Source organism: Phymastichus coffea, unplaced genomic scaffold (assembly GCF_024137745.1).
Source record: "Phymastichus coffea isolate CEN01 unplaced genomic scaffold, Cenicafe_Pcof_1.1 PCOF00082, whole genome shotgun sequence".
Lineage (NCBI taxonomy): Eukaryota > Metazoa > Arthropoda > Insecta > Hymenoptera > Eulophidae > Phymastichus > Phymastichus coffea.
The window spans coordinates 78,301-103,811 of NW_026706893.1; the positions used below are offsets into that span (position 1 = coordinate 78,301).

At 33.1% G+C, this 25,511-nt stretch overlaps 2 protein-coding genes across 2 annotated transcripts; one reads left to right on the forward strand and one right to left on the reverse strand.

The window, feature by feature from the left end:
- Nucleotides 1-398: 398 nt before the first annotated feature.
- LOC131668690 (neurofilament medium polypeptide-like) lies at nt 399-12,334 on the forward strand. The gene is made up of 3 exons (XM_058943060.1): nt 399-520; nt 10,450-11,124; nt 11,900-12,334. The coding sequence occupies exons 2-3, from the start codon at nt 10,477-10,479 to the stop codon at nt 12,227-12,229; spliced, it is 978 nt and encodes a 325-aa protein (XP_058799043.1). The 5' UTR covers nt 399-520; nt 10,450-10,476; the 3' UTR covers nt 12,230-12,334.
- A 9,562-nt stretch (nt 12,335-21,896) lies between these two features.
- Nucleotides 21,897-23,991, reverse strand: LOC131668693 (pupal cuticle protein-like). Its single transcript, XM_058943063.1, has 3 exons — nt 23,970-23,991; nt 22,511-22,776; nt 21,897-22,235 (listed from the first exon to the last, which is right to left on the reverse strand). The coding sequence occupies exons 1-3, from the start codon at nt 23,979-23,981 to the stop codon at nt 22,031-22,033; spliced, it is 483 nt and encodes a 160-aa protein (XP_058799046.1). The 5' UTR covers nt 23,982-23,991; the 3' UTR covers nt 21,897-22,030.
- Nucleotides 23,992-25,511: the final 1,520 nt, after the last annotated feature.

The window sequence follows — 25,511 nt, forward strand, 5'->3', positions numbered from 1 at the left end:
ACGCATAGAGGAACATAGGAAGACACCTTTAGATAAATCTCTTCCTGTTCCTATGCATTTAAAAAATTATCCTACACACTCGTTTGACTGGGACAACACAATAATTTTAGATAGAGAGTCTAATTATTATAAGAGATTAATTTCGGAAATGATATATATTAATTTGTCTTATAACACTATAAATAGACAAGAAGACACTAGTTTACTGAGTAAACAATATAAAGGTTTATTTGATGTTTTAGCTGACTGATCTCACATTTATTTATAATAAATTTTTAAAGTTTGTTTTGATGTACAATGATGATTAATGTACTGTTTTCATGGCTTAAGAGAGGGGATACATCTGATTGTGTGATCTGTTTTGGTATAAAAGGCAACAGACACTGTTTTGATTTGCAGTATTTCTTAGTCGTTGTCCGATTTGAATTTTGAATATTCGAACGAATGTTATAGGATGATTTTGACAGTGTATTTTTGACTTTATTGTGATTTTTAATTTGATTGTGACTTGCGAATTGAGGTAAATGTTTTTTTAGCGTGATTATTATTTGTTTTTTGGTTTATATCTGTTATTGTAACCATTTTCTCGTTTTGTTTTTTAATAAAGATCTGATGAGGTTGGATATTCACCAACGAAACACACGTGTGTAACCTGAGATGATTGTTTGATTATTATTGTTTTCACAACGGGTTGGCTCTAAAATTGGATATAAAAAATTTTTTGTTCATAAATACAAATATACGAAAGTAGAAATTAGTGAGATTAGTAAGATGTGAATGGTATTTACAAAAAATTACTGTGATTAATACGAGGAAGCTTTTTGGCAGCCAATCTAAACTAGTCTAATCACTATCTTTAAACTTGACTTCGAAGGAGAGCAATCGGAAATTGAGCCGGAAAAGATAACTCTGCATGTAGAAATGATGAAAATATAATATTTATTTATTGAATACTAATTGAGAAAAGTATTGGCTAATAGAGCTAAGTACTTCCTGAATACGTATAACCAGTATAACACACCCACCAGTTACGACTGGCAATGCATTTCACCTCGTCAAAGGTAAAATTAATCAATCACTCGATAAAACCGCAAGGTGCTGTCAACTTCCCAGAGTCGGCTGAGTGTAGCTGTTCAGCTCGCTCTCGATCTTGTGTCAAATCGTTTTATCGTTTCGTAAATCCGACCATTTAGATAAAGTTCTCACTTACCCACCCAAATTTCGTCACTGATCATGAAAAAAAGTAAGAAAGCTTGAACCCCAGATCGCTTACAAACAATTTCAGAAGCTCAATTCTTTATTTGATAGTTTGTCTCTTATATTCAGTTTATTTATTTACTTTGCTGTTTTAGCTCGTTTGGAATTCGCCTTTTCTCTGGCTCACGCTACGTTAAAATTGCATGTCCATCGTGCAGTTACGTATACACACGCTGCTCTCCGTTTGCGCAATCCAATATCAAGAGCTCGGAGCCTTATCGCCCTGTCCATTTCTCTTGCTCTCGCGTTCTCTTTTACCAGCTCAAGTAAAGAGCGCGCATGTGTGCACGTTCGTTTTATGGGATAATCCGCGCGCCCACGCGTTTGCGTTCCGAGCTCTTTCAGTGCCACATGCGAGAGGTAGTGATTTCCTGGTGATCTCTTTTTATTTTTTTTCTCTCAAATTCGATCCGATGTCCACGTCGGACGTACATTTTTTTCAGACGCATTTTATCTCCCACCGTAGCGAAATGAAAAATGAACGTAACCGGTCCATCCAGAATGATTTATATTTTCTTTTATTGCAAATAATATTAAAATCCAGTCTGATCACTTTAATGTCTACGAATTTCACTAAAATGAAAAATGAATATTTATTGGTGCTTCGAACAATTTTAAATATATATTTCTATTCATTCCATACGTTAATATAAAAAACACAAAATTGGCATCCGGATCAATAGCAAATATCTGATATTTTATCAATATAATAAACTACTCATGATGAATTATTATACAATTTTCCTCCCACTACCTATGTAGCACAAAACCGTATGAACAGACTGAAAGTGAAGTACCTAGCGTATTCATAGTGCACTTTATTTTGTATTGTCTGCTGAGAGAGCAACATCACCCTCTTATGGGGATTATGGAAAACAAGATACACGCGGGAGCATAAGTACAAAAAGACGCACTGTGTAAAACATTACACGATGCGTACATTGCCTATCGTACTCCGTAGTAGCGTAATGTACTATTTTTTACCTTCAAAGAAAACATAAGCTTAGAACTCTTTTTTACAATAGTGTGATATCTTTTAACTAAATTGAAATTATTTAAAAACTCGCGTTCGTGGCGAGATTTGCATATCATTTTTAAAATAAAGCAGTATCGGAAGAGTATATGAAATGATTACAATAAAAGAAAACGATTAAAATGCGATTTTGAGTCAGTGTGAGAAAAATTCTTTCATGATACTCAACGTTAAATCAAGAATTTAAACGTTTATTCACGTACGTTATGCAAAATTGTGTACTAAAGTTACAAGAAACTCTAATTGTAACAGGTATTCCAAAATATTCTATAATCATTAGAAAGTATACTTTTGTAGTATTTTTTGAAATGATACGAGTAATCGTTTATATCATTAATGTCGTTGAATCATTGATACCATTTGAATAATAAAATTTTCGTTTTGGTAAAGTATTAACGTAATCCTTGTACAATCTGATAAATTTCTAGCAGAATTACGAAATATGTTACATATACATAGATTAAAACTTTATGCCTAATACCTTATTAAATATGGATTCGTAAACGTTTTCACAAAGACTTATGAACATTTTAAATTTTGTCGTATTTGACTTTTCATTTGTTATAAGTTAATTTTTAGTTATTTGATCAATATTCTTTGCTAAGTAAGTAATTCTATCTATGATCTATTTAATTCAGAACTTATTTGCTTCCGGTTGGTTTTAATTCTAGTTTAGTGACTTTTTTTTTAATAGCTCATCGTAAATAGAATGTTACATTATTCTTACTTTTTCTATTAAATAATCAAAAATGTTATGATTTATTACAAGTTTAAAATGTTGGTTGAAATAGTAGTTGGAATAGTAATAAATTAATAGTAGTAAATTCATTCTGCGTCATTACTGCATGGAAACAGAGATTATTTTTCAAGTAGAAGCCAAATTATTGTCAAACGCAAAACAAATTCTGACAAGGTCATTGATGTTTACATCGGGTGAAGGAGATATATCTGGTCAAACCACTTTACTATATTTTTCACAAGCAGTCGTGACTTTTAACCTTGAACGAATTTTTATTATATATGTACTTCGGTTAATTTGAATTTATGTAAACACTGCTTCAAATATATTCAGATTATTTTTCATGCCATCCAACCCAAATGATAGTACTTTAAAATAAACACCTTAGGAAAAAGTACATTTTACTTTATTCATGTATGTTATCTAATAAATGACGAATATTTAAGCATTTTGAATTGTATGTACTCTATAAAATCTCATTTAAAAAAATATATTTTGGAACATTAAAATTAAAACTTGTACATAAGTTATAATATTAATATTGTTGTAGATCAATATTGCTGTAAATTTATATTGAGTTTTGAGGTATGAAATGATGGTGAAATTAATATTTTTTATCAAATGAGTACAGAAAAAGAAAATCTCAAAATTAGCAAGTATTCTTTGATTATTAAATACTTAATTATTACATTTATCAACAGTTTTTCAGCACTGCCTTATAGCAAATGTATAATTGAAAATAGTACAATAAATATAATATTCGAAATAAATAAAAGTAAAAGCTTGAATCGAAATAAACATACATTGAAAAGATATTGGATAAATAAGATGAAAAAATATTACTGAATTAAGGCAATAACAAAAGATTCTAGTCAAGTTTTATATCATTTCACAGAGTGTAATCTGTATTGGGTTATAATTGCAATAAAAATGTAAGATCACTGGTAATTGTGTAAGAATACAAATGTTTATTTATTTAATATTTATAAAATAGAAGTAAAGCGTTGCGAAAGAGTAAAAATAATGTTTGGTAACAGTATACTGCATTTACGCATGCCTACGCATGAAATTATTCGAATAAATTGAATTTTTAAAGTTTTTGTGTGTAGGAATGTCAGGTATTCGATGTTCATTAGATAACTTATATGAAAAAATGTGATAAAAAATGTTTTTTCCTAAAATTAAAGTTGAAAAAAATAAATAATAATTTACTATTCTATGCATTGATATTGTAGATTGCTAAATTTATTCATTACATTCACGCTTTTAATTATTAAATTTCTTTAAAATGTATTGTAGATATTGATTGTTTACAGCTAAACTGCGTAAAAAATCTATTCATTATTTCTTAACTATATGGTGGTAGGTGAAAGGACTGATGCTATATAAAAATACTTTTAATTAATCGGGTTTTCAAATGTTACTTGAATTTTTCGAAAAGATAAATTGGTTTTTCCCAAGTACTTATTTATTTAAAAACATTATGCATTTGACATTATTACTTATCCAATCTAACTAACGTAATATATAATTGTTGTACATAAAGAAGCAAACGCCAAATTGACCTTTCGTGATAGGTTTTGTTATTTTTATCTGAAATCATCGTAAAAAAAGAATAAAACTAGTAGTATTAATAGTAACCACGCCTAAACATATTAGGTATATAACCTACATAGATATAACATATGTTTCAATGTCAATAATTCTAAATTAATGATTGATCCACGCATGTAAGTGATTATTTAACAAAGGTTGCAATTATATTTCCATGATCTAAAGTGTATTATAAAATAATATAAATTTGTAAAAAGTAATAATCAAATTATACTAATGATTTAATTAGCAACTCCAATTAGAGAAAAAAATTTGAAGTGCGTATCTGATTTTATTTATTTTTATAGAAAATTACCTTCCAAGTTTTACTTGCTTTTCCCATCGAAATGTTCAAGGTAAATGCCTGATAAAGGTTTATTAAACCAGCGATGCTGCTAAATATATACTTCCTCGATGTTTATTAACCGGAAACTTTAGAGCGAACGTAGTAGCAAGTATCCTTGGTTGGAATGCCTGAAGAATGTTGCCGTACAACTGTTATTAGGCTAAAACGAACATTTTTTTTGCAACTCGTACGCAACTGAAAATATTTTACTGAAATTTGAGAACATAAATTAAGAACGGGCGCGGCACGCGTTATCGCATTTAATTGATACGATTCCAATGTGTACGGCTGTGAACGCGTGGCCATCGACGATTGAAAATTCGTGCGCAGCGCACGGATTAGTGGGGCTCGCGCACTTCGTTACGTCAAAGTGGCGCGCAGTAAACCATATTTTGATAAATATAAACAAGTCCTACGCAACGACACCTATTACGAGCTCGTTATACGAATTGCGTGCTCTAGATTTAGTAGATTTTTAATTTTACAAGGCGTTCGGCTGGTTCATTCGCGCGCTTTACGCCACGAAAATGCCGCTTAACGGTTTTGCAAAAAACAATTCTTGATCCCAAGAATTTAACGAAATTCTTTTATTTACGCATATATTCCTAATATTTCAAACTTGTGCAAAATTGCTATGACTTTTCAAAATATATTGGTTTTTAAACTATATAAGGGATTGAAATTTCAACAGTCATGAGTAAAAATTAATGATTTTTCCATAATTTTAGTTTAATAATGCTATCTTCAACTCACCTTTACTGAAGTTAAACAATTTCAATTCATTATTAATTATTTTATTGCATGTATCTTTAGTAATTAATTAATTTAAATCAACAATACTTGTGACTTTCTGGATATAAGCTAGATGTATTATATAAACACTGAAATGGTTGGATTGAAATAAGTACGGAAATAAATAGATCAATAAATATGGAAGAGTATTGATAATGTGTTTTAAAAAATACTAGTTTCCTACAGCATTTGAAACGGAAATGCTTTCACAGCGTCATTAAATTTTTTAACGTACGCCTTAGTTCTAGTGGTAACTTTCGGAATGTTATCTTAAAACTGCAAAATTTAAGTCTTTGATACTTCAAATCTGACATATGATTAACTTTTTTTCAAAAAACCCTGTTTTGACATTATCCGTTTTATCTTACAGTGTTTGGGTAAATTATTTATCTATGTATAAAGTGATAACGTACATATCACGCGGTGAGAACATTTTATTTGGGCACCTATAAATATCAAATGTAACTTTCAAGTAAGCGCGCCCTTTTTAAATCTTTTTATATGGTAAAAATCGATCATTCAAACACAATTTCGTTTGAAAATTATCATTCAACAGCTAATTTGTTTGATTTAAATACTATTAATAATTTTTAAATTACATCTTTGTCATTTATTTCCAATCTTAAAGAATATCTGCTTTTCCAAATGATGCGCAAATGTTTTTTTCACAAAAGTTATTGTAGCACTTAAATTTATCATTAAAATGTTACATTTCTAAATCGACTATTTGTTTGTAACTTTAGGAAATATCTTCAAACATCATAAAATATAAAAAGCGCGAATATTCATTCATTTTTCGATAATTCCATAGTTTTAAGCTATCAACATCAAATTGAAGAAATAACGAATAATATAGTTCTTAATCTAAGCTATGTGGATTTGAGGATTTTTATAATAACATTAAATATAAGATGAATTTAAATTCTTTCGATTAAAAACAACTTTGTTCAAAAATTATGAATCGTTGAAAACGTATGATATTCCATCGCATGTTTGTTCAAAGTAAGCTAATTTTCCAAAACAAGCATTTTTTCAGATAATTTATAAAGAAATATTGAAACAATATAATTTTTGTCGACTCAATCCTTGTCAACAGTTGTTTTCTATTAAAATGATTTGATTCACCTTCTATCTAATAATATTATAAACAAATTATAAATTATTTCTATTATCATATACTTTAATTCGATGAATGTAACTAAGCAAATATCAAATGTTAAACAGGATTGTAAGTTCCAAACAAATCATGGTGAACCGTGCACGTTCGCTCTCTTCCAGAAAGAAGTAATTAATATTTAACTACTATTATTTATAAATGTGTTTGCTTTTTTAATATAAAAGAAATACAAGAACCATTCAAAAATTGAAAAATGACTTTGATAAAATAATGCATTTCGAAACTCTCTATAAAATTCCAAAATATATATGTAAAGTTAGATAACGATAACTTGGATAATGTAGAATTTCGGGTGTTTTCATACCAATATATACGTAATTTTTTAATTTCATTTTAAGTAATTTTTTTTATACGTCATTCAATTTTGAATTCACTGATATAGATTGTGAAGATCAGTAGATGTATGGGAATCTGATTGTGAATAGTTAATGAACCATGCAATGTTATTCGACAAGACTCGTCATTATATCAACACCACACTGAAAGCTTCATTATAGTTGGTACAAAAAGAGGTATGAGGAATTACATGAAAATTAATGAATAGTTCATATTATCAACTTTATCTAACGAATACAACTACGAGATCAAAGTATAAAGGTACTTCAGCATATTTAGTAACACGTTTCCACGTGGAAGAAAGATCCTTTAGAAACTTTTTCTTTCTTTTAGAGTATATTAAATTTGAGTTGAACGTGAGTTATTTATTGAAAAATAAGAAATGCGAGTAAGCATTAAACAATATTAGTAGCATGCAATAAAATGAATAAGCTCTATTATTTAAAAGGACGAACTCACCAATACGGAAGAGAGCACAACTGGCTGGTGTTCGTGCAGACTTGAAACGTGTGACTCTGGTATGTGGCTTCGGCATAACGAGCCATGTAGATCTCTACCGCTCCAGTGAAATCCGAAAGAGCAAAAAAAGGAGAACATAGCGCTAAGAGTGAACAGCACCCTCTCCGCCACAATCTCGTCGTATGACTCGTCGCTTACTTTCGAAAGTAAATATAATTTTACGCAGGCAACAAAATAAACACGTAGCAGCGGCGCGACTCGTAATTCGGTGTGCCGTAACGCGCACGGATAGTTGTGCTACCGGATAGGGGGGCCCGCCGCCGGTTCGGTCGCGCCTCTCGCGATTTTTTTCGCATCTCGGGGCAATTAAGGCGGAATATTTTCGCGCCCACATTTGCAACTAGAGAGAGATGGAAAAGTCGAGAAGGCGGAGGACGTACTGAATCAACACGCATGGTAGGGTAACGCGCGTATCACGCACTCATGCTAGCTATCCCCGATTGCTATAAAAGCTACGGCTTACCGATGACTAGGCACACTTCTCACCCAGTCGTTCTTTCTTCTCTACGGTGTCTTAGGATTACCGATTTTGCCATGAAAGTACTTGTAAGTTTTTCGCGATTATTATTCAACTTTTGTAATGCTTTACCTAATCTAACTTTCTTTTATAATTCAACCTTGTAAGATTTTTATAGTTTTCAAGTATTTTACTAAAGTTTTAATCTAATTTTGGAATAATTACAAATTGTGAAATGTTTTGTGAAAAAGTGTACTAATTAGAATTTAACAAGTGAATATTTTTTCGAGGATAGTATTGGCGTCCATCAGGAATGGTATACTGACACTGTGTTGACGAAATGTCAGAATCAGAGTTCAACTATAAAATATTTTAATGTATCATTAAAAAAACCATTTTATTATTCATTCAAGAGTAATAGGAAGGCAGCTAGGAATAAATGTCTGAACACTCGATATAGATATAGGAACCGGGAACTTATTTCACACTATTCCCCCTCCCCTGCTCGCGTAATTGATATAATTATTTTAGAAATACTCTTTTAACATTAATTATTAATACACATATTTTCATTTCGTATAAAGTAAACTATTTTTATATTTTCCTTATTATATTTTATTATTGATAAAACTCACAATACTCAACCCCGGTCGAAAGGCATGTGGATGTTCTGAAATAACAAAGCACGAGGTTTTGAAGCACATGATCTTTTGCAATCGAAACTGTATAACCTTAAGTTGAATTTTACAGGATTTTATTCTAACTACATATTGTTAAATGATATTGTTTAAATTTGTTAAAATCTAATATAAATAGAATCTAGACAAAGTGCATATAATTAGAAAAATAGTCTATTTTAAATTTAATTTTGCTGTCATTAAAGATAAGGAGTAAACATTTTACACGTAGAAATTTTTGCGCTACAAGCGTTTAAAAATGATGTCGTTTAATTAATGTTAAATTATGTTTAATCACCCATAAATACATTGCCACTAATTTTAATCATTCAAAAGCGTGTTCAATGTATTTTTTATAGACGAGAAATATTTAGATGTTTAAATATAAATACATAGGTTTGCCATGATAGTAATACAGCGTTTCTACATATTTTTAAGTCTATTTGAACTATATCACAACAACTGATTTAATAAAATCAATACACTCATACATTATTCATTTGCAATAATTCATTCGTCATTACCTGTTATCGGTCATTTCTAAGTATTCTACAGAGCCGGTTAGCTTGTGACAACTTGGGAGCTTAGCATAAGTTGTTTGCATAGTTAATTCGATAGCTTTTAATGAAAAATAAATCACAGTCTATTTTCTCTGTACATTTATTAAAAATTGACTTTTGATCTTTCTAATAAAAATAATTTTAACCGTATTTGATTATTTCTTAAACATGTATACATTTTATTAAACAATGAATCAATAATGAACAGACTACTTTAACGATTTTTATTCGGGTCATAAATCTTGAAATTTCTCTAATTGTATATAGTGATTATGAGAATCGCGTGATGAAAGCTTTTCCTGAATATCCATAAAAGTAACATTTATTTACTACTTTTCATTACTTCGTTACAAAAGCACCGATAACAAATACTTTCTAATTTTTTATCAAGGCATTTTTATAAAACATTATTCAGTCACGAACCCATTCAATTGCGGAATTAGATTAACATACTGAACACTTTTTTTCTGATCGCTTACATTCATTAATAGAAATTATATAGCGGAACATTCTTAACGTTACGCTCAAACAAGCGTTTTATATATTATTTCTTCCTTCTTGCATTTCATTATGTAATCAATCGTTTAATAAATTAAACTTCTTTATTTAGGAAATCAAATGATAAATAATCAAAATATTACTAATAACGATAACAGTAAATAAGCTACATATTTTTTTACTTTTATATGAAACAATTAGAAAACCTGATTCATTTTATCGAGTGAATGAAAATTTTATATGATAAATGTAGAATATTTAAATTTTTCATTACAAAATTTGTTATTGTATTGAAAGTCATATTTTGATAAGTCTAAAAAGAAAATTAGCTTGAAGAATATTAATGCCCAACACCAAGTACATTTATTTTATTTAATTTAAGAAATGTATTAGAAATCAAAAATTCATAATTCCAAAAGTGTAAAACAGAATTACAAGCACTTATTAAGAATGCCTTCCCAATAGGTGATATTGGTGATTTTGGGTACCGTGATGCTGGTGTCAGGAAGGCGGTTGATAGCAGTAAAACGGCGAAGAGAGTCCAAATGGGACATAATTCACCACGAATACCATGGACCACCAGCTCCTCTATCTAAAGACGGTCGAGTGATTGACACACCAGAAGTCGCGGAAGCTAAAGCCAATCACTTAGCAATCCATGCGGAAACGGCAGCCGAGTTAGCAAGAAAAATGGCTGAATCTAATGCTGAAGAAGCTAAGCTCAAAGCCGAAGAATTGAGTGCAAAAGCCAGTCCAGAAGCTGAACCCATTGTCGTAGCGGAACCCGTGCAAATGACACCAGAACTGATGGCGATGCTGATGGCTGCCGCAGCAGAGGAACAAAAACAAGGTGAAGAGGAAAACAAAGAGGAACCAGCACCAGTCGTGGAGGCTGCTGCTGAAGTACCAAAAGAACCCGCACCAGCACAATCACCCGAGGCTGCAGTTGAAGCGGCGCCTGAGCAACCTGCGGCGGAAGCGCTACTTGTTGTTGAAGCACCCAAGCAAGAAGATACCAAAGTCGAGGCCGACATTAACAACGAAGTGGAAGGTAATCACCCACAATACATTGCGATGAAAAGCTACGAGGGACCTTTAGCGCCGCTTGATCATATTGGACGTGTTGTTGAAACTCCTGAGGTAAGAACTTCTTTACACTTAAATTAAATTGCAAAAATTTCTCTTTTCAAAAGAAAATAGTCGAAGAAGATTTATATTTTTTATATTTCAAACTGAGAGTAATTTGAATCTTATCTTTTCGCCGTTGTGTTTGAAATAAAAATAGTAATCACGACGATAATAATATTTATTATGCAAATGACGCGAGCAAATTTTTACCATGTATACGTGGAACTAATTATTGCGAAATCTAAGTCTTATCTAAGAGAAATCGTTCGATCGAGCGTTATATATTCGAATAAAATACATAAAAGAGAACTACTTAAAAAATTGCTATATTAGCTTAGTTCTCTATCATTTTCTCAAAAATTAGACATATTTATGTCCATCATTATATCACGGAAAGTCGTTCATAGTCAAATGTTTAATGATGTAAGTTAAATAAACGAACTTTTTTAAATATTTTATGTAATACATTTCATAACTTGATTAAGCGAGACAATTTTTGTTAATATTTTGAGATATACAGATTCTGACAATTTGCTTACTTCAATGAATAATAACTTGAAAATTTTTTTGAAAGATAAACTTTTAGAAAAATAGAAAGTAGTAACTTATACAACAAGAGTAATATTTAATATAAATACGCAGCTACTCAAATATTCTAGTACAAAAAAGTGCAATTCCGTACTAAATCACGTATAAGTAGTCAATCAATGAGATCGAATTTTATCTCACACGATAAAATTTTGATAAGGTATGTTGGACCATGACTAACACTGATTAAAATTTTCAGGTGAAAAAAGCTAGGGAAGCTCATTTTGCCGCATACAGACAGGCAATTGAATTGGCTAAGGCAAAAGAGGAACAATGGAAACAAGAAAATACCGAAGAAAATCAAGAAACCAACAAACAGATTTACTTTCATAATCCACCGATAGTTCATTTACTCTATCAGCACACCCCAATTGGCTACAAAGGTCCGGAGGCACCCCTTGGAAAGGACGGTCGAGTTATCGACACCAAGGATGTCGAGCGAGCCAAGGAGGCACATAAGAAGGCTCTCAAGCATGCAGAGGCAATAGCCAAGCGTCATCCACCAAAGCCCGAGGACAATCTTATTTGAGGTGATTTTTTTAGTATGTGATTTTTCGTTTACTGAGGTACTCATGATTATTTTTCATCTTGTATATATTATATGAGTTATACGTACTTTACTTGCAACGGAAGAATACTGACTTTAAGATTGGTAAGCAATGACGGATAAAAAAATGACTGTTTTTATTTATTATTATGAAGATTGACTATACTTTTATTAAATTATTTCCTGAATATTGTTTTTCAAAATTACATGGATCATCTAGATGTTTAGTAACACAAATTTATTCAAATTTTTTAGCTAAATTCGTAATTTTCTAAATTCATATTGTAAATGTCAAGTTTTGCAACTTTTTTTATTAGTCATATAGTATAAACTTCGTCAAAAATGTAGTTGAACGAAGAATATTCATTGCTATATAGCATTTGCTATACTTTGAGTGTACAAATAATGCTATCTAGTAGAGGATTATTTAAAATTATTGTAAGGTATATACTTAAAAAATATTAAATATATTGTATATTACTCTATATTTATCACTGCATATCAGCAACACATAAAAAATATGAAAAAAATATGAGCTGCACGAGGATACACTTAGAGTAAAATTATTAAGAATGTTGAGGTTTATAGTATCGTCTTTTGTAATATACTATTCATTTTCGAAGAGCATTATTTTACACATTATTCTCTCATCGAATAATCGATGTTGAACTGGTCAGTCCGAAGTTTCTATATTTTAGATGTTTTAATCATGTAAAAAATATAGAAATGAGAAACTTCTATTGATCAAAAAAGTTTATATTATTATTTACATCTAATTATTATATTTACAGTTAAATATTGTATATGTTGTTTTGTACTAATATTATATTTGCAAGTGAATTACTTGTAAACTTAGAGTGAATGATTTTACTGATTCCATATCTAGTAATTTCACTTTTTCGCAATATTGGAAGCTTATGCTTATAGATTATTAATTTAACCTTCAAATATAAAAAAAATCGTCATAATTTTTTTTATTAAAATTTTATAAAGTTTAATTATTTCACGAATGTTTATATTAAAATTTGTAAATGATTATTATCTCAAATATATAATACATTATGAGTATTTATGCTTTTTCCTTTTTACTATTTTACCTTGTATGATCATGATGAGATCCATTTTATAAAATGAAATATGATTGCTTTTAATTTTCTACCTAATTTGAGTAATTATTTTTTTGAGCAATCGATTATTCGAATGAAGTCATAAATCTGAATACTTTGTTACGATTACTTAAGGTACAATTTTTTATTGTAAATTATCCTGTCTTAATACTTAAAGCCGATTTCACAACTGCTGAATATTTGGAGAAATTTTTTATATTCTTACTTTTAAATTTATATTATGAGAACTTTTTCCTTTATAAAGATCAAAATATTTATTGATTAATATATTTAACGCAAATCACTTTCTTCAAAGATAGATTTTTTACAAAACACATCACAGCGAAAAAATGTGTATTAGTAACACAGTTCCGCATATTTCAAATTCATGATTTATTCATGTCAAAAATAATTTATGCATAAAATTATAAGAGAAATCATTAGTTAGTAACATTCGCTAACAGTTATTTAGAATATCTAGCCATTTATAAACGTTAGATTTTGAATACATATAACAATTATAAACAGTTTTTTTCTGTTAGAATACTATCATTATTAAATAATAACAGTTTCTTTCAGTTACTATCGGTCATTTGTGTTTTTGTTCAGCAAGACAAATTTATTTTGAGAAATAATAGATGCAAATAAATATAAATAACTACAAATAACAATGACCAGAAATTACCTATTAGGATAAAAAATTAGTAACTATTATTAATTATAATTATTAATTTGCAATACCAGACACAAAAAGTACTTATAGGCGAACAAAATTAAATGATAACAACAATATATAAGTGTTTAAAATAATCTTAGTTATCATATATGATAACTGACTATTTATTACAGTTGTAAACAATTACTTATATCTTTGAAATTGATTTAAAAACTGTTCATAACTGCAATTAATAGCAAATTATTTTATAATAGAAAGGTGCATTTTGAAATATTCTATAACATTAATAACTATATATAATTATTAATGATAGAAAAGAAACTGCTAATAATTTTTATACGATTCTAAAATTTGACGTTGATAAGATATTTCAAACTGCTAATAACTGGGTGCATCAGTTTTACGCAAAAATTATTTCCAACAGGGATGATATCGAATACTGCTCCAAATAATCTTTAGTTCTTTTTTAATTATACGGGTCAAATTACTATTAAACGTTCTACCTTTTGAATAAAGATTACATTAAAACATTTATTTCAATCTTACACATTCAAATATCAAATTATCAATTTATAATAAAAAATAATCAAAATAATTCCAAAGTATGATCTCTTGCTTTTACCAAACGATTTACTAGCTGCAAATTTCATAAAATGAGTGTTAAAAAATATCACTGCAACCTATTTTTCATTACTTTCATTATCTCCAAAATGACCCGTATTAATTATGACAAATGGAATTTTTACTACTAAATCTCAACTCAAAACCATATATACATACACGCTTCTTTGTCATCACATAGCAGTATATCACGTGATCACATCTCAATAAGATCATGAATAAAATGCTTCATATGGCATCTATTACTTCTTTATCAGAGGATAGAGAAAAATAATGTAAACTTACCCATTTTAATGTACACATTCTCACTCGAATAACTCCTCTGAAACTACCGAAATCGGAAAAATAGTCATTACAAAAGTTGTAAGATTTAGAGGGAAGTGTTACATGGTGACCTCGGATTTGTCTTTAAAAAGGTTAACTTTTTTCTATTAAAAAGTGTATGTTGTTAAGAGTTCTAGAATAAATTTGTATTATTAAGCTTTCAATTTCACTTATCGTCAATTTTATTATTATTATCATTATAATTTTTTTATTGAACACGTCGCTATTTGATCACTATAAAATCATTATTATTGTTGTTGTTGCTGTTGTTTTTGTTATTGTTGTCGAAACCCAACAAGTATTATATTAACCATTTTTTTTCGTTTTTGGCCTAATAAAGATGGATCTCTATCTCAACTGTCTTTTCGACCTTGAAATGACTTTAGGATCCTTAATCGTTCTGAACGTAAAATTTTCCGTTCTTTTCATTTCCATAATCAAAATTAGGGGCTTCTATTTAAAAAAAGTTGACCTTCATATGACCTTGAAGACTGAGTTCAAGGACAAATCCATGGTTACCATATGAAGCTTCCCTCTAAACCCTACAACTTTTGTAATGACTATATTTCCAATTTCTGACGTTCCAGAGGAGTTATTCAAGCGAGAGTGTGTGAATTTAAAATGGGTAAATCTGAATTTCACTTTTCGTTAGTGGTGATATTCAATCGTTTGTAACTTTTTAAAAAAGTATGAGTTATTTATTTTCTTTCAACGTTGATATATTATTGCAGTGCAGACAGTGCCAACATACGCATTGTAGGAGAATATTGATTTCAATTATTATCTCAAGCCTTGAATTATTATCCAAATAATGTTATGATTAACGGGAGATCTTATTTTTCCAAAAAAGAAACATTAGATACTACCACTGGAATGCCAATGGAATTTTCGTGTTTACAAATTCTGCTGTCGTGGGTGCGGGGGCATATTTGGAGAAAATAGCTGATGATTTCCAATATCGTGCATCCCGCTCGGCGGATCTGATCACCGTAACTCCCCGGGTAGTTCTTGATTTAGTCAGCAGGGAGCATTCTCAATTTATGGCGGACTATGTAATCTCTGCCAATGAGCAGGCTGGTCCCATTTGTGACCCACTGGTGTTGATTGGTCATCTTTCTGGATTCTTTCAATTACAGACCGTATCGAGGATCTACTCGATTGTCTGATGGCAAGGGTTGGCCCATCACTGCTTGATATCATCGGCGAAGAGGTAGGTGATCCCTTCTCGCTAAGTTGTTTGATACGCACTCTTATTTCAGATACCAAATAGGGATCAGCAATAACTTCCTTTTTCTGCCTCAAAATGATTCACAAGAACCTCTCTCTCCGAAAAAGGCTCTTGGCATTCAATAGGTAGTATTCCGAGGCCAGTCTCGTTCGTCGGGGTATGGAAATAGCTAACGGGTGTATCGTTGGAGAGTCCAAACCATAGTCTGACATACGCTCTCACCATCTTGTCCCTGTCTTCAAATAAAATATCTTCGGTAAAGATGCGACGAGTCAAGGGGAGGGGAAAAATAAAGTATTAGTCAATTTTTCCGGCCTCGACCGCCGCCAGCGGCGCAGTCAGCCGATGTATGCAGCTTTTATTTTATTTGGGCGCCAGCTACCGTGTCCTCGCGTTAGGAGGGCAGGTAGCGCTGCAGCATCGGCTGTCGTGTGGGTTCCTGGTCGCTGTAGTTGTCGGGTGGTTTCCCCGCTGTCTCCTTCCTCGTCGTCGTCGTACGTTGATGTTCGGGGCACGAGGCTCTTGTCTCAGAAGCGGGTACATCGGAGCGGCGTCCCAGGACGCCTCGTTGAAAATCCAATAGGCAGGAGAGGATCCCGATCGACTGGTTACGTGGCTTGTGATAGCGATTGTCGAAATGGCAATTAATTTATATAAACGCGTTCGCTAATCTCGGGACCGACCGCGAAAGCTACGGGGGATAAGGTAATCAAACGGGCAAAGTCAATAATAACAATGAGTTAATAAGGACTCGAGTTTATTAAACCAACTTATTTCCCCGGGTCAGCTCAAGGTCAATCGCTCACGATGGTCTACCTAATCTAACTTGGTAGGGGGGCGAGTAGCGTACCATTACGCGACTTCGACTTGGGTTGACAATAGTTGATGCGGACGGTCTCAAGGATTGCGAACGCGATTACGCAACGCCGGACCATTTATTTCGCGCACGAAAGCTCAAAAGTTCGGTCAGGGAAACTAGCGATGAATCTACAGGGTGGGCCATTTTAATCTATAGTGGACAATATCTCAGATGCTTGTGCACATACGAAAAAATGTTTCAGACAAAAGTTGGAGGGGATAATGGGGGACATCTACGGGTACCAATGACTTTGACCTTGAAGTCGGTTTTGAAGGTTATTTCAAGGTCAGAGTCATTTTTTTAAATGGAACCACTTATTTTTGACTCCGGATTTGTAAAGAGCGGGAAATTTTACGTTCAAATCATGTAATATGTATGGGGTTCAAACGACCCCCACTCCACCCCCAGAGTCATTTTGAGATCAATCTTACTTTGTAATGAGTAATTTTAAATTCATGACTCGCTCGCGTCCGATCGCTCTCGTATCGGTTGTCTCGCTCGCTCTCACGCGCTCGGTTACCCCTACTTTGGTCTAGCTAGGTCTGCTCTAGTTAGACGGTGGCTTGCGATCAGCTGATCCCAGCTGGAATCTTTACGGACGTCTAGCTTCTTGGGGGAGTGTCGGTCCGGGTCGTGAGTGCGCGAGGGGTTGTACGCGGGCGTAAGGATCGTGCGCATCGGTTTGGTAGACCTCGAGGGATAATAAATCGCGAGATCTCGGACATATGCGGGTGAGCTTATGCGGCAACAGCTGTTCGGTCGCATGTTTCTATCGGGAGTGGGGCTAGCGTAAGGTAAGATAGTTTTTCTGTGATGACGCATCATCACAAGGGATAGTCTTTAATACGAAGATTCTTTGTTGGGGCTTCAGTGGAGTTTTGCTCAATCTCTATAGTAGAGGGCTAAACTTACTTTTGAAAGAAGAGTTGACTCTACCTTGGGCGGTAAAGTTAATCCCGAAATAGGTCCACGCATCTGCACGGCTTAAAGACCTCACCGGCTGACTATTGATGATGAACGCCATTCTATCATCTACGACGGATTTTTTAGATTTACCATAGCTCAAGATGAACACGGTAAGCGACTTGGCGTTATTAAGCTCCAAATCACACGTCCGAAGATAGCTCGTCATATAATCGATCAGATATTATACGTAAACTGACCTCAAAGTGAGCCAGCATAACTAGGTCATCAGCGAATGCCATCGATCGATAAGTGAAGTTGTTAAGAGAGTCATGGTCATTTCCGCCAAGTGTCTGGGATAGAATGTTATTATAAGTTTGGTCTTTGCAAGTGTCTGTAATTGTTCCGGAGGATGATTGATCCGATTAACGGATTCGGTGTTTAATGCTATGAGAGAAGCACGTACGGGCGAAAAGGTACAGGCTCGTGACACATGCGATGAGATCTATCTGTTTGTTATACTTTCTCCTTATTTTGTTCAGTCATTCCCCGAAAGCCTGGTCACGGCGTGAAAACAGAACTTTGCAGGTTCAGAAGCGTGATTTTCCGAATCTCGTAACGAGAGAAAACTCGAAGGTTGACCGGCTCAAGACGGGGTCGCCCCCTCCCCCCCCAGTAAGCCAATCGTGACACGTGACACGAGCAGGAGCAGTAGGCTAATCCGAGTCATTGGTGATAAAGCCAAAACATGCGATACCCCATGAAATCTGGAAAACAGGAGAGGGAAAATCCAAAAAAAAACGGAAAAAAGAAAGCGACTGACTGATGAACTCGCTTAGCGCAACTCACTCAAATCGTTATCGATTGTCATTGCGTAACCTTCATCTCACATTCTTTTCTCTTTTATAAGTTGTCCTGTAGCACGTTGAAATATTTTTAAGTCGAATAAATTTATAATAAAATTATAGTTCAGCTCGTTAAAACTTTTGTCCACTGCCTTCACTCTTTCCTTAACCCGAAAAGTAATAGAGTTATATCTACTAGGAAAAGTTAGATTTCACAACACACGTCGACAAACTTTTTAGCTCTTTAGTAATAACAAGCCTATACTAATCTTGGTTTTATTGTACGACAGTTTAGATAAAAAAACAGCGTAATGAAACATGTCGTATTTTCCGACGTCACAGCGAATTTTCAGTGTTAGATCTCTAATTAGTCTGTTGTTTCTTTATAATTGTCAATTACATGGCAAAGGTACTTTAATAATAAGAAATGCACACCATACAGATATAAATGGAAAACTGTTATCGCACACTCATAATCATATAAGTGTAGTTAGCATACATTAACACTCACGTGCAAACTTGAGCACGCGACTAACGACTGTCTGCACTCGCTTACATTCAAAAGCAGCTCTATATGCAGTAAACCCTTCCTTTCTTTGTAACTCCTTAAGTTTTTTTAATCACTTGTTTCGTCGCATTCCACGTGAAGCGTGACTGAACGCGTCTTTATATATATATATATATATATATATATATATATATATATATATATATATATATATATATATATATATATATATATATACGTACTGAAAAAAAATTGTAAATTAGATATTTCGGTCCCGTTTATATTTCAGCTGATGAAATGATATAGATTATGGACAACTGATCTTGACGTTACAAAAAATCCACATTTAATTAGCATCTTCTTTTTATTCAGTTTTTAATTTAAAACTAAAATATTAAATTTACGTTGTGCAACAATTATAATTTAAAAAATATTATAATTTTCAACTTTGCTTGATTATTTCGACTCTTGTATCCACAGTAACTTTTTTTATTTTTTCGCATACAATGTTTGTAAACCAAGTATTTATCATAATAAATCTCAATAGTCTTGTCACGATTTATCTGAGAAATTCCAAGGCACGAGGGAGATTGATTAAATATGCACACCATCTGGACTTGAACTTCGAACCTTTTATCATTCTCTTGTCTGAGAAATCCTTGGCTCTTACCTTATCTAACGCTATTATTCTTAACCATTCTTTTATCGATAATTACGTTGGCCGGTTATCCGTTTTTTATATCATTGTCGGCATAAGTCTATCGGCGTCTTTAATCAATATCGCCTGCCTATGCAACATGTGCGTGGTACAATTACGCGTACGGATATCACTCCATGCTATCGTTTTGCATTTTTTTTTCCTTTCTGTACGCTACAATGTATATCGTTACGTGAAAGCGGGCATTTTCATTTGTATGTACTATGAGTAAAGAAATGTAATCACAACGAGCAAAAAAAAAATTCTTTTCTCATGCTGCCAAGGAATTATCTAGCACTTTTGTTTGGTATGTCTTGAAAATAAGAGTTGTGTTGTGTACTTTGATTGCATATTGTCTTGTAATTGAAAGACCATATTATCCTTTGAAATCACATCAATAGAACAGACTCTTTTTCTTATAAATTTATTTCTGACTTGTTTGCTGTTATTCTTCTACTTCAAAAATGTAAGTAAACAAAATATAGTAAGAATATACATCATAAAGTGTAGGATTTAAAGAATAAGCAGTAATTCTGAGAAAATAATCACATTTTTATTACAAGGACGCTATATAATATATAAAAATTATAAACTTTTATACATAATATAAAGGAATTTTTTCGCAGTCATACAAAGCTATCGACGCCAAAAACTGTGTCGATAAAGGAAGGCACTCCTCTCGCTTTTCATAAAAAATTCTATTAGCCGAAGTTCACATGTAGGAGAGAAAATAATGGTAAGTCAAGAGACAGTGATAGTGCTAAAAAATAGACGTAAGAGGAATTTTTTAATGACCCCCGTGCGGGAAAAAAGAAATTGAAGGTTGCCGTTGAAAAAGGCAAGCCAGCAATCGAGCACAAAGCAGATGAAAGAGAAAATACAGAAAGTGTCGCCATGGAGGTGTAAAGAATGCATAATAGTCGTGTACGCGTTAGAACGGAGCGCGTGGAGGCACGTGGGAGATCCATTGCAAAGCAAAAGAAAGAGAGAAAGAGAGAGAGAGAGAGATGCATATACATGTCGAGAAAGAGAAAAAATTATTGGGCGTTGCCCGATCGTTCGATTTTCTCGTTGTCTCGAAACGCAACGCGAAATATCTCAACTCAAGATTTACGATTTGCCGCCCCGCGACTTTGTAATCCAGAAGGTGCCTGTAGTCAGATCTATGACCGCTGCAATTCTTTCTTGTTCTCTCTCTCTCTCTCTCTCTCTCTCTCTCTCTCTCTCTCTCTCTCTCTGTGGCATGCGCCTTGACTTGTTTTTATGTCACACTCTTCGTGGTACGCTTGTACTTATGCTGTGATTCGTTTTGAGAATTGCGAAACGACCTATAGACAGTAACTCTCCCTCTCTCTTTCTTTTGCGAATTCGCACGCGAGATAAAGCAGTGAACGATCGATTAAGACTCTCGCGTAAAGTGCAATTTACACGTGCCTCTACAGAAACGAAATAAAGTCTATGTTTCCTTTTTTATAAGATAGTTAATCCAAAATCATTTGCATATAGAGGTAGATAAAGAGTAAAAATTATTGTGCGCTATGTGGATGCATGATATGATGTTGGATTACGTAAGATTGCTAATTGCATACAGTCGAGTGAAATTTATTGTCGGCTAGAGGGCGAACTAAAGCTTTAAACGTCACACCATTCACATTCTACTTCCGGTTTCGAAGTGTCAATCTTGTCACGAATGTTTTGTCTTTCTAACTCTTGCCAGCAAAATTTGATTGCTGTTGTCTTTCAAGCGATTAACCTCTATACAAAAATCGAAACTTTTGAGTTTAATCTACAAGTCTGCTTGCAGCGAAGGAGAAATAGACAGATTCACAAAGTTTCAGAGGTATTTTTGTACAGAGACAATATTCTATTTGTACTTTGACAGCTTCGTTATACATTCCCTCAGGATTTGGAATCATCGAACCCATTGCTTCCACTATAAAAGACCGTAAAGCGGAGAGGCGCGCTACTTGTGGTGAGTATTAGTTTGGGGTGATGTAAGTGTCGATTGCTCGCTATTTAATAGTAGTCGTGAGCTGGGTTATAAGAGCCGTCGTTATATGGACCTGGACCACCTGGGTATGGGCCTGGTGTTGGGCCAGGTCCTGCGGCAGCGGCTTTCTGAGCTTCCGCGCTGTACAACGAGAAGTGGACGGCTTTAGCTTGAGCGACCTCGGGTGTATCGATTACGCGACCATCAGGTCCCAAGGGAGCAGGTGGACCACTGCAAAATTTTTGTAATTCAGATTCATTTTGCAATCCTACCTTTTAATGGTACATTAATAAATAAACAATAGTATTGCTGGTGATATTTAACTTTCAATATACTTTGATCATTTGTAGCAGACTATTGGCACAATCTTTCCACAATAATAAAATATACTTTCTATAACTAAAATGGAAAGTACGTTGTGTGCAATTTATTTCAAACAATCAAAGTAAATAAGCGGCTGCAAGTATACCAGATAAAATAATTACGAGCAAGAAGTAAGAAATTACCTGTAGTGTGGCGCATAACCACCGCCAAGGTATGGTCCTGGACCATAAGCAGGTCCATCATAGGGACCTGGTCCACCTTTAGGTGCACGCGCCGCGGCTTCGGCAAGAGCTGCAAAGTGAGCGGACTTAGCCTGGGCTACTTCAGGTGTATCGATGACACGGCCGTCAGGTCCGAGGGGCGCAGCGGGCGCGTGGTACGCATAGTGTGCTGGACCGCCTGGCCATTGTGGCGCGCACAAGGCTGTCGATACCAGCGAAAGCAAAAGCTGGAATGGAACAAGAGACTGATTATTTATTTGACAATTGCTGATCGATTTATAAAAAATGTTAATAATAATAGTCATTATGATAAAAAAACTTTTTCACGATTTCGAAATATAAATTCTAAAATTATACCTATTGAAAGTTTTAATAAAAAATTTTATTTGGACTCTTAATTGAACGTAACAACTATTGTTATTCAATCTGTAAGTATTGACAAATTGGTCGGTATTTCAATGATTTTTTTACTTCTCTAACCTCAAGAACGCAGCTTGACCGTAACTTTCCGGTTTTCGGTATAAAAACTATAACTGACCGCATATGTCAGTGAGATTTTTTGACGAAACAAGTGGTTTTCTTGACGAGCCTAATCTCGATGATCGAAAATCGTTTGTTTCGTACAAACCAAAGGCTTTGCTTACAAAGCTTGTGGTGAAATCTGCTATTTGTTATATCACGCTTTTCTTCACTTCGCTAATTAACGAACCAATAGCTGTAATATAAAATTACTGTCAATGTGCTTTCTTGTAACTAGATAAGTAGTTGCATGTTGCTCGCGAGAAAAACTACATACGATTTAGATAAATCGTTACATCATGTGTTGAATTGTTCTTATGGTAAATCGTATGGTAAGGCAACGTGAAAAATTTACCAGATCGTTCAATCGTCTATACGTCTGTTATATATTTATTATGTTACGTAATTTTTGGAAAAAACTAATAATTATCGCTAGATATACTGTTCAATAAAATGAACATCAAAATATTTTTCTTGAAATGGAAGATCATATTTTCTACTTAAATACTGCTTTCATTTGTAAATAAATTCTTGAAAGGAATCAAAAGTGTTTTAAGAACATTATAATAAAATAAACTAAAACTCTTTTATTCACAATTATTTTTTATACCAGAAGATTCATTACGTAACAAAAATTCGCGCATTTAGATGTAAAATATAAAATTTATAAGCGTAAGATTATTCTTATTATCAAAATATCACCGTAAAATAAAAACAATTTACGGTAAAATTAAAATAATAATACTTTGTACTCATTTAAAACAAGTTATAGATCTACTCATTCAATCCAACCAAATGTTAGCAATCTGCATAGAATAAATGAAATAATTTAGACAATTGCATCATCAAGAATTGTCACAAATAAATAGAAAGGAATGTTGTCAATGAAATAAATACTCACAATAGCGATCATATTGTATGGAATCTCGCTCTGACTCGCTGTACTCCTAGATCGGCGTTCCCGGTTGCACATGCTGGCTGGCGCTCTGGATCCGTCGATTTATAGCGCGAGTTCGGGGGGACATAGCCGCCCCACCCCTGCGCCCGTTGTCCTGACCTGCAACTTGGGACCCAAGCTTGTAACACACCCAAGCGGAATAATGGCAAGCACGCGTGCGTATGTGTATGTGTCTATGTCGCTGCCCCCTTTGCAATCTCCACCTCTGTCCTGTATGCATATCTCTCTCTCTCTCTCTCTCTCTCTCTCTCTCTCTCTCTCTCTCTCTCTCTCTCTCTCTCTCTCACCTATACCTTGCGTAAATTTTGCTCGCAAGCCCATTGTTTCAGTTCGCTATTAACATTGACATTTAGTCAGTCGCCACCCGATGAGTCGGGTGTTTCTATTTATCTGTGGTATCCAAGAATTCATTTCGGATGCTGCTGCAGCAGCTTGCTACTGACGCATCGAGGGCGGCGAGTATAGCTACTTTAATTTATACCGATTCAAGCTAACTCATCGTGCTTTTGCGATTATGCCATACGTATTGAAATCATCAATTGCGTGTTCCAAATTTTACTGCTATGGGAATAGAAAATTTTGCAAATAGCCTTACGAAGTCTTTTATACTTCCATCACTCATTCAGTAAGCGACTGACATGATCTTAGTAGTATTAAAATTATCATCTATATAGTAAAAATTTCACGATACATTCACTACTATCAAAATGTAAACATTTTCAAATCGCGATGATTGTTCAACAAAGCCTTCAATTCTTACATTATTTATTTATTTAATTAATAAGCGATCGCTACAACTATGATATCGTTAAATACTTTACATAGTTCGTTAATTAGTATTCATCAACCGCTGTTTATTTACAAAGTTTCAAAGTTTTAATGCATGTTATATTTTGACATTTCAAGCTTGAACAGACTGAGTTCACGTTAAGACTAATGTTATTGCATCATTTTCTGCGGTATTAGCATGCATTGCTGTTTCCTTTCAAAGCGCTGTAAGAAATCAAAATACCTGGACAAATGAAAGAAAAACTACTTCTACATAAAATAATTTAAAAATAATTTAAAAACTTAAGCTAATTTATCCACTTAACATTCGTTTATTGACAATAATTTAGTTCTAAAAATTTATATTCTAAAAATCAGTTATCAAATTTGAACGCCACAAAAATTATTTAGGAATGATAATTACTAGCATATCATATGAATTTATCACAAAAATTGGTAAATATTAATAATGATACAGCCAGTGTATGTATTTATATAAGAAAATAATTGGATAAGGATAAGAAATAAGAAATTCGTCTGAACTACTTTCATTCATCGATCGATTGATCTAATGTTCGTAACAGGTTTCAGTAGATTTAGAAATTAATATTTCGTCAACTTGAACATGAAACAAATAAGTAAAAGCGAGTAGTATTTTATATAAGTATGCATAATTGTCATAATCGTAATGCATAATTATCTACATCATTAGATTGT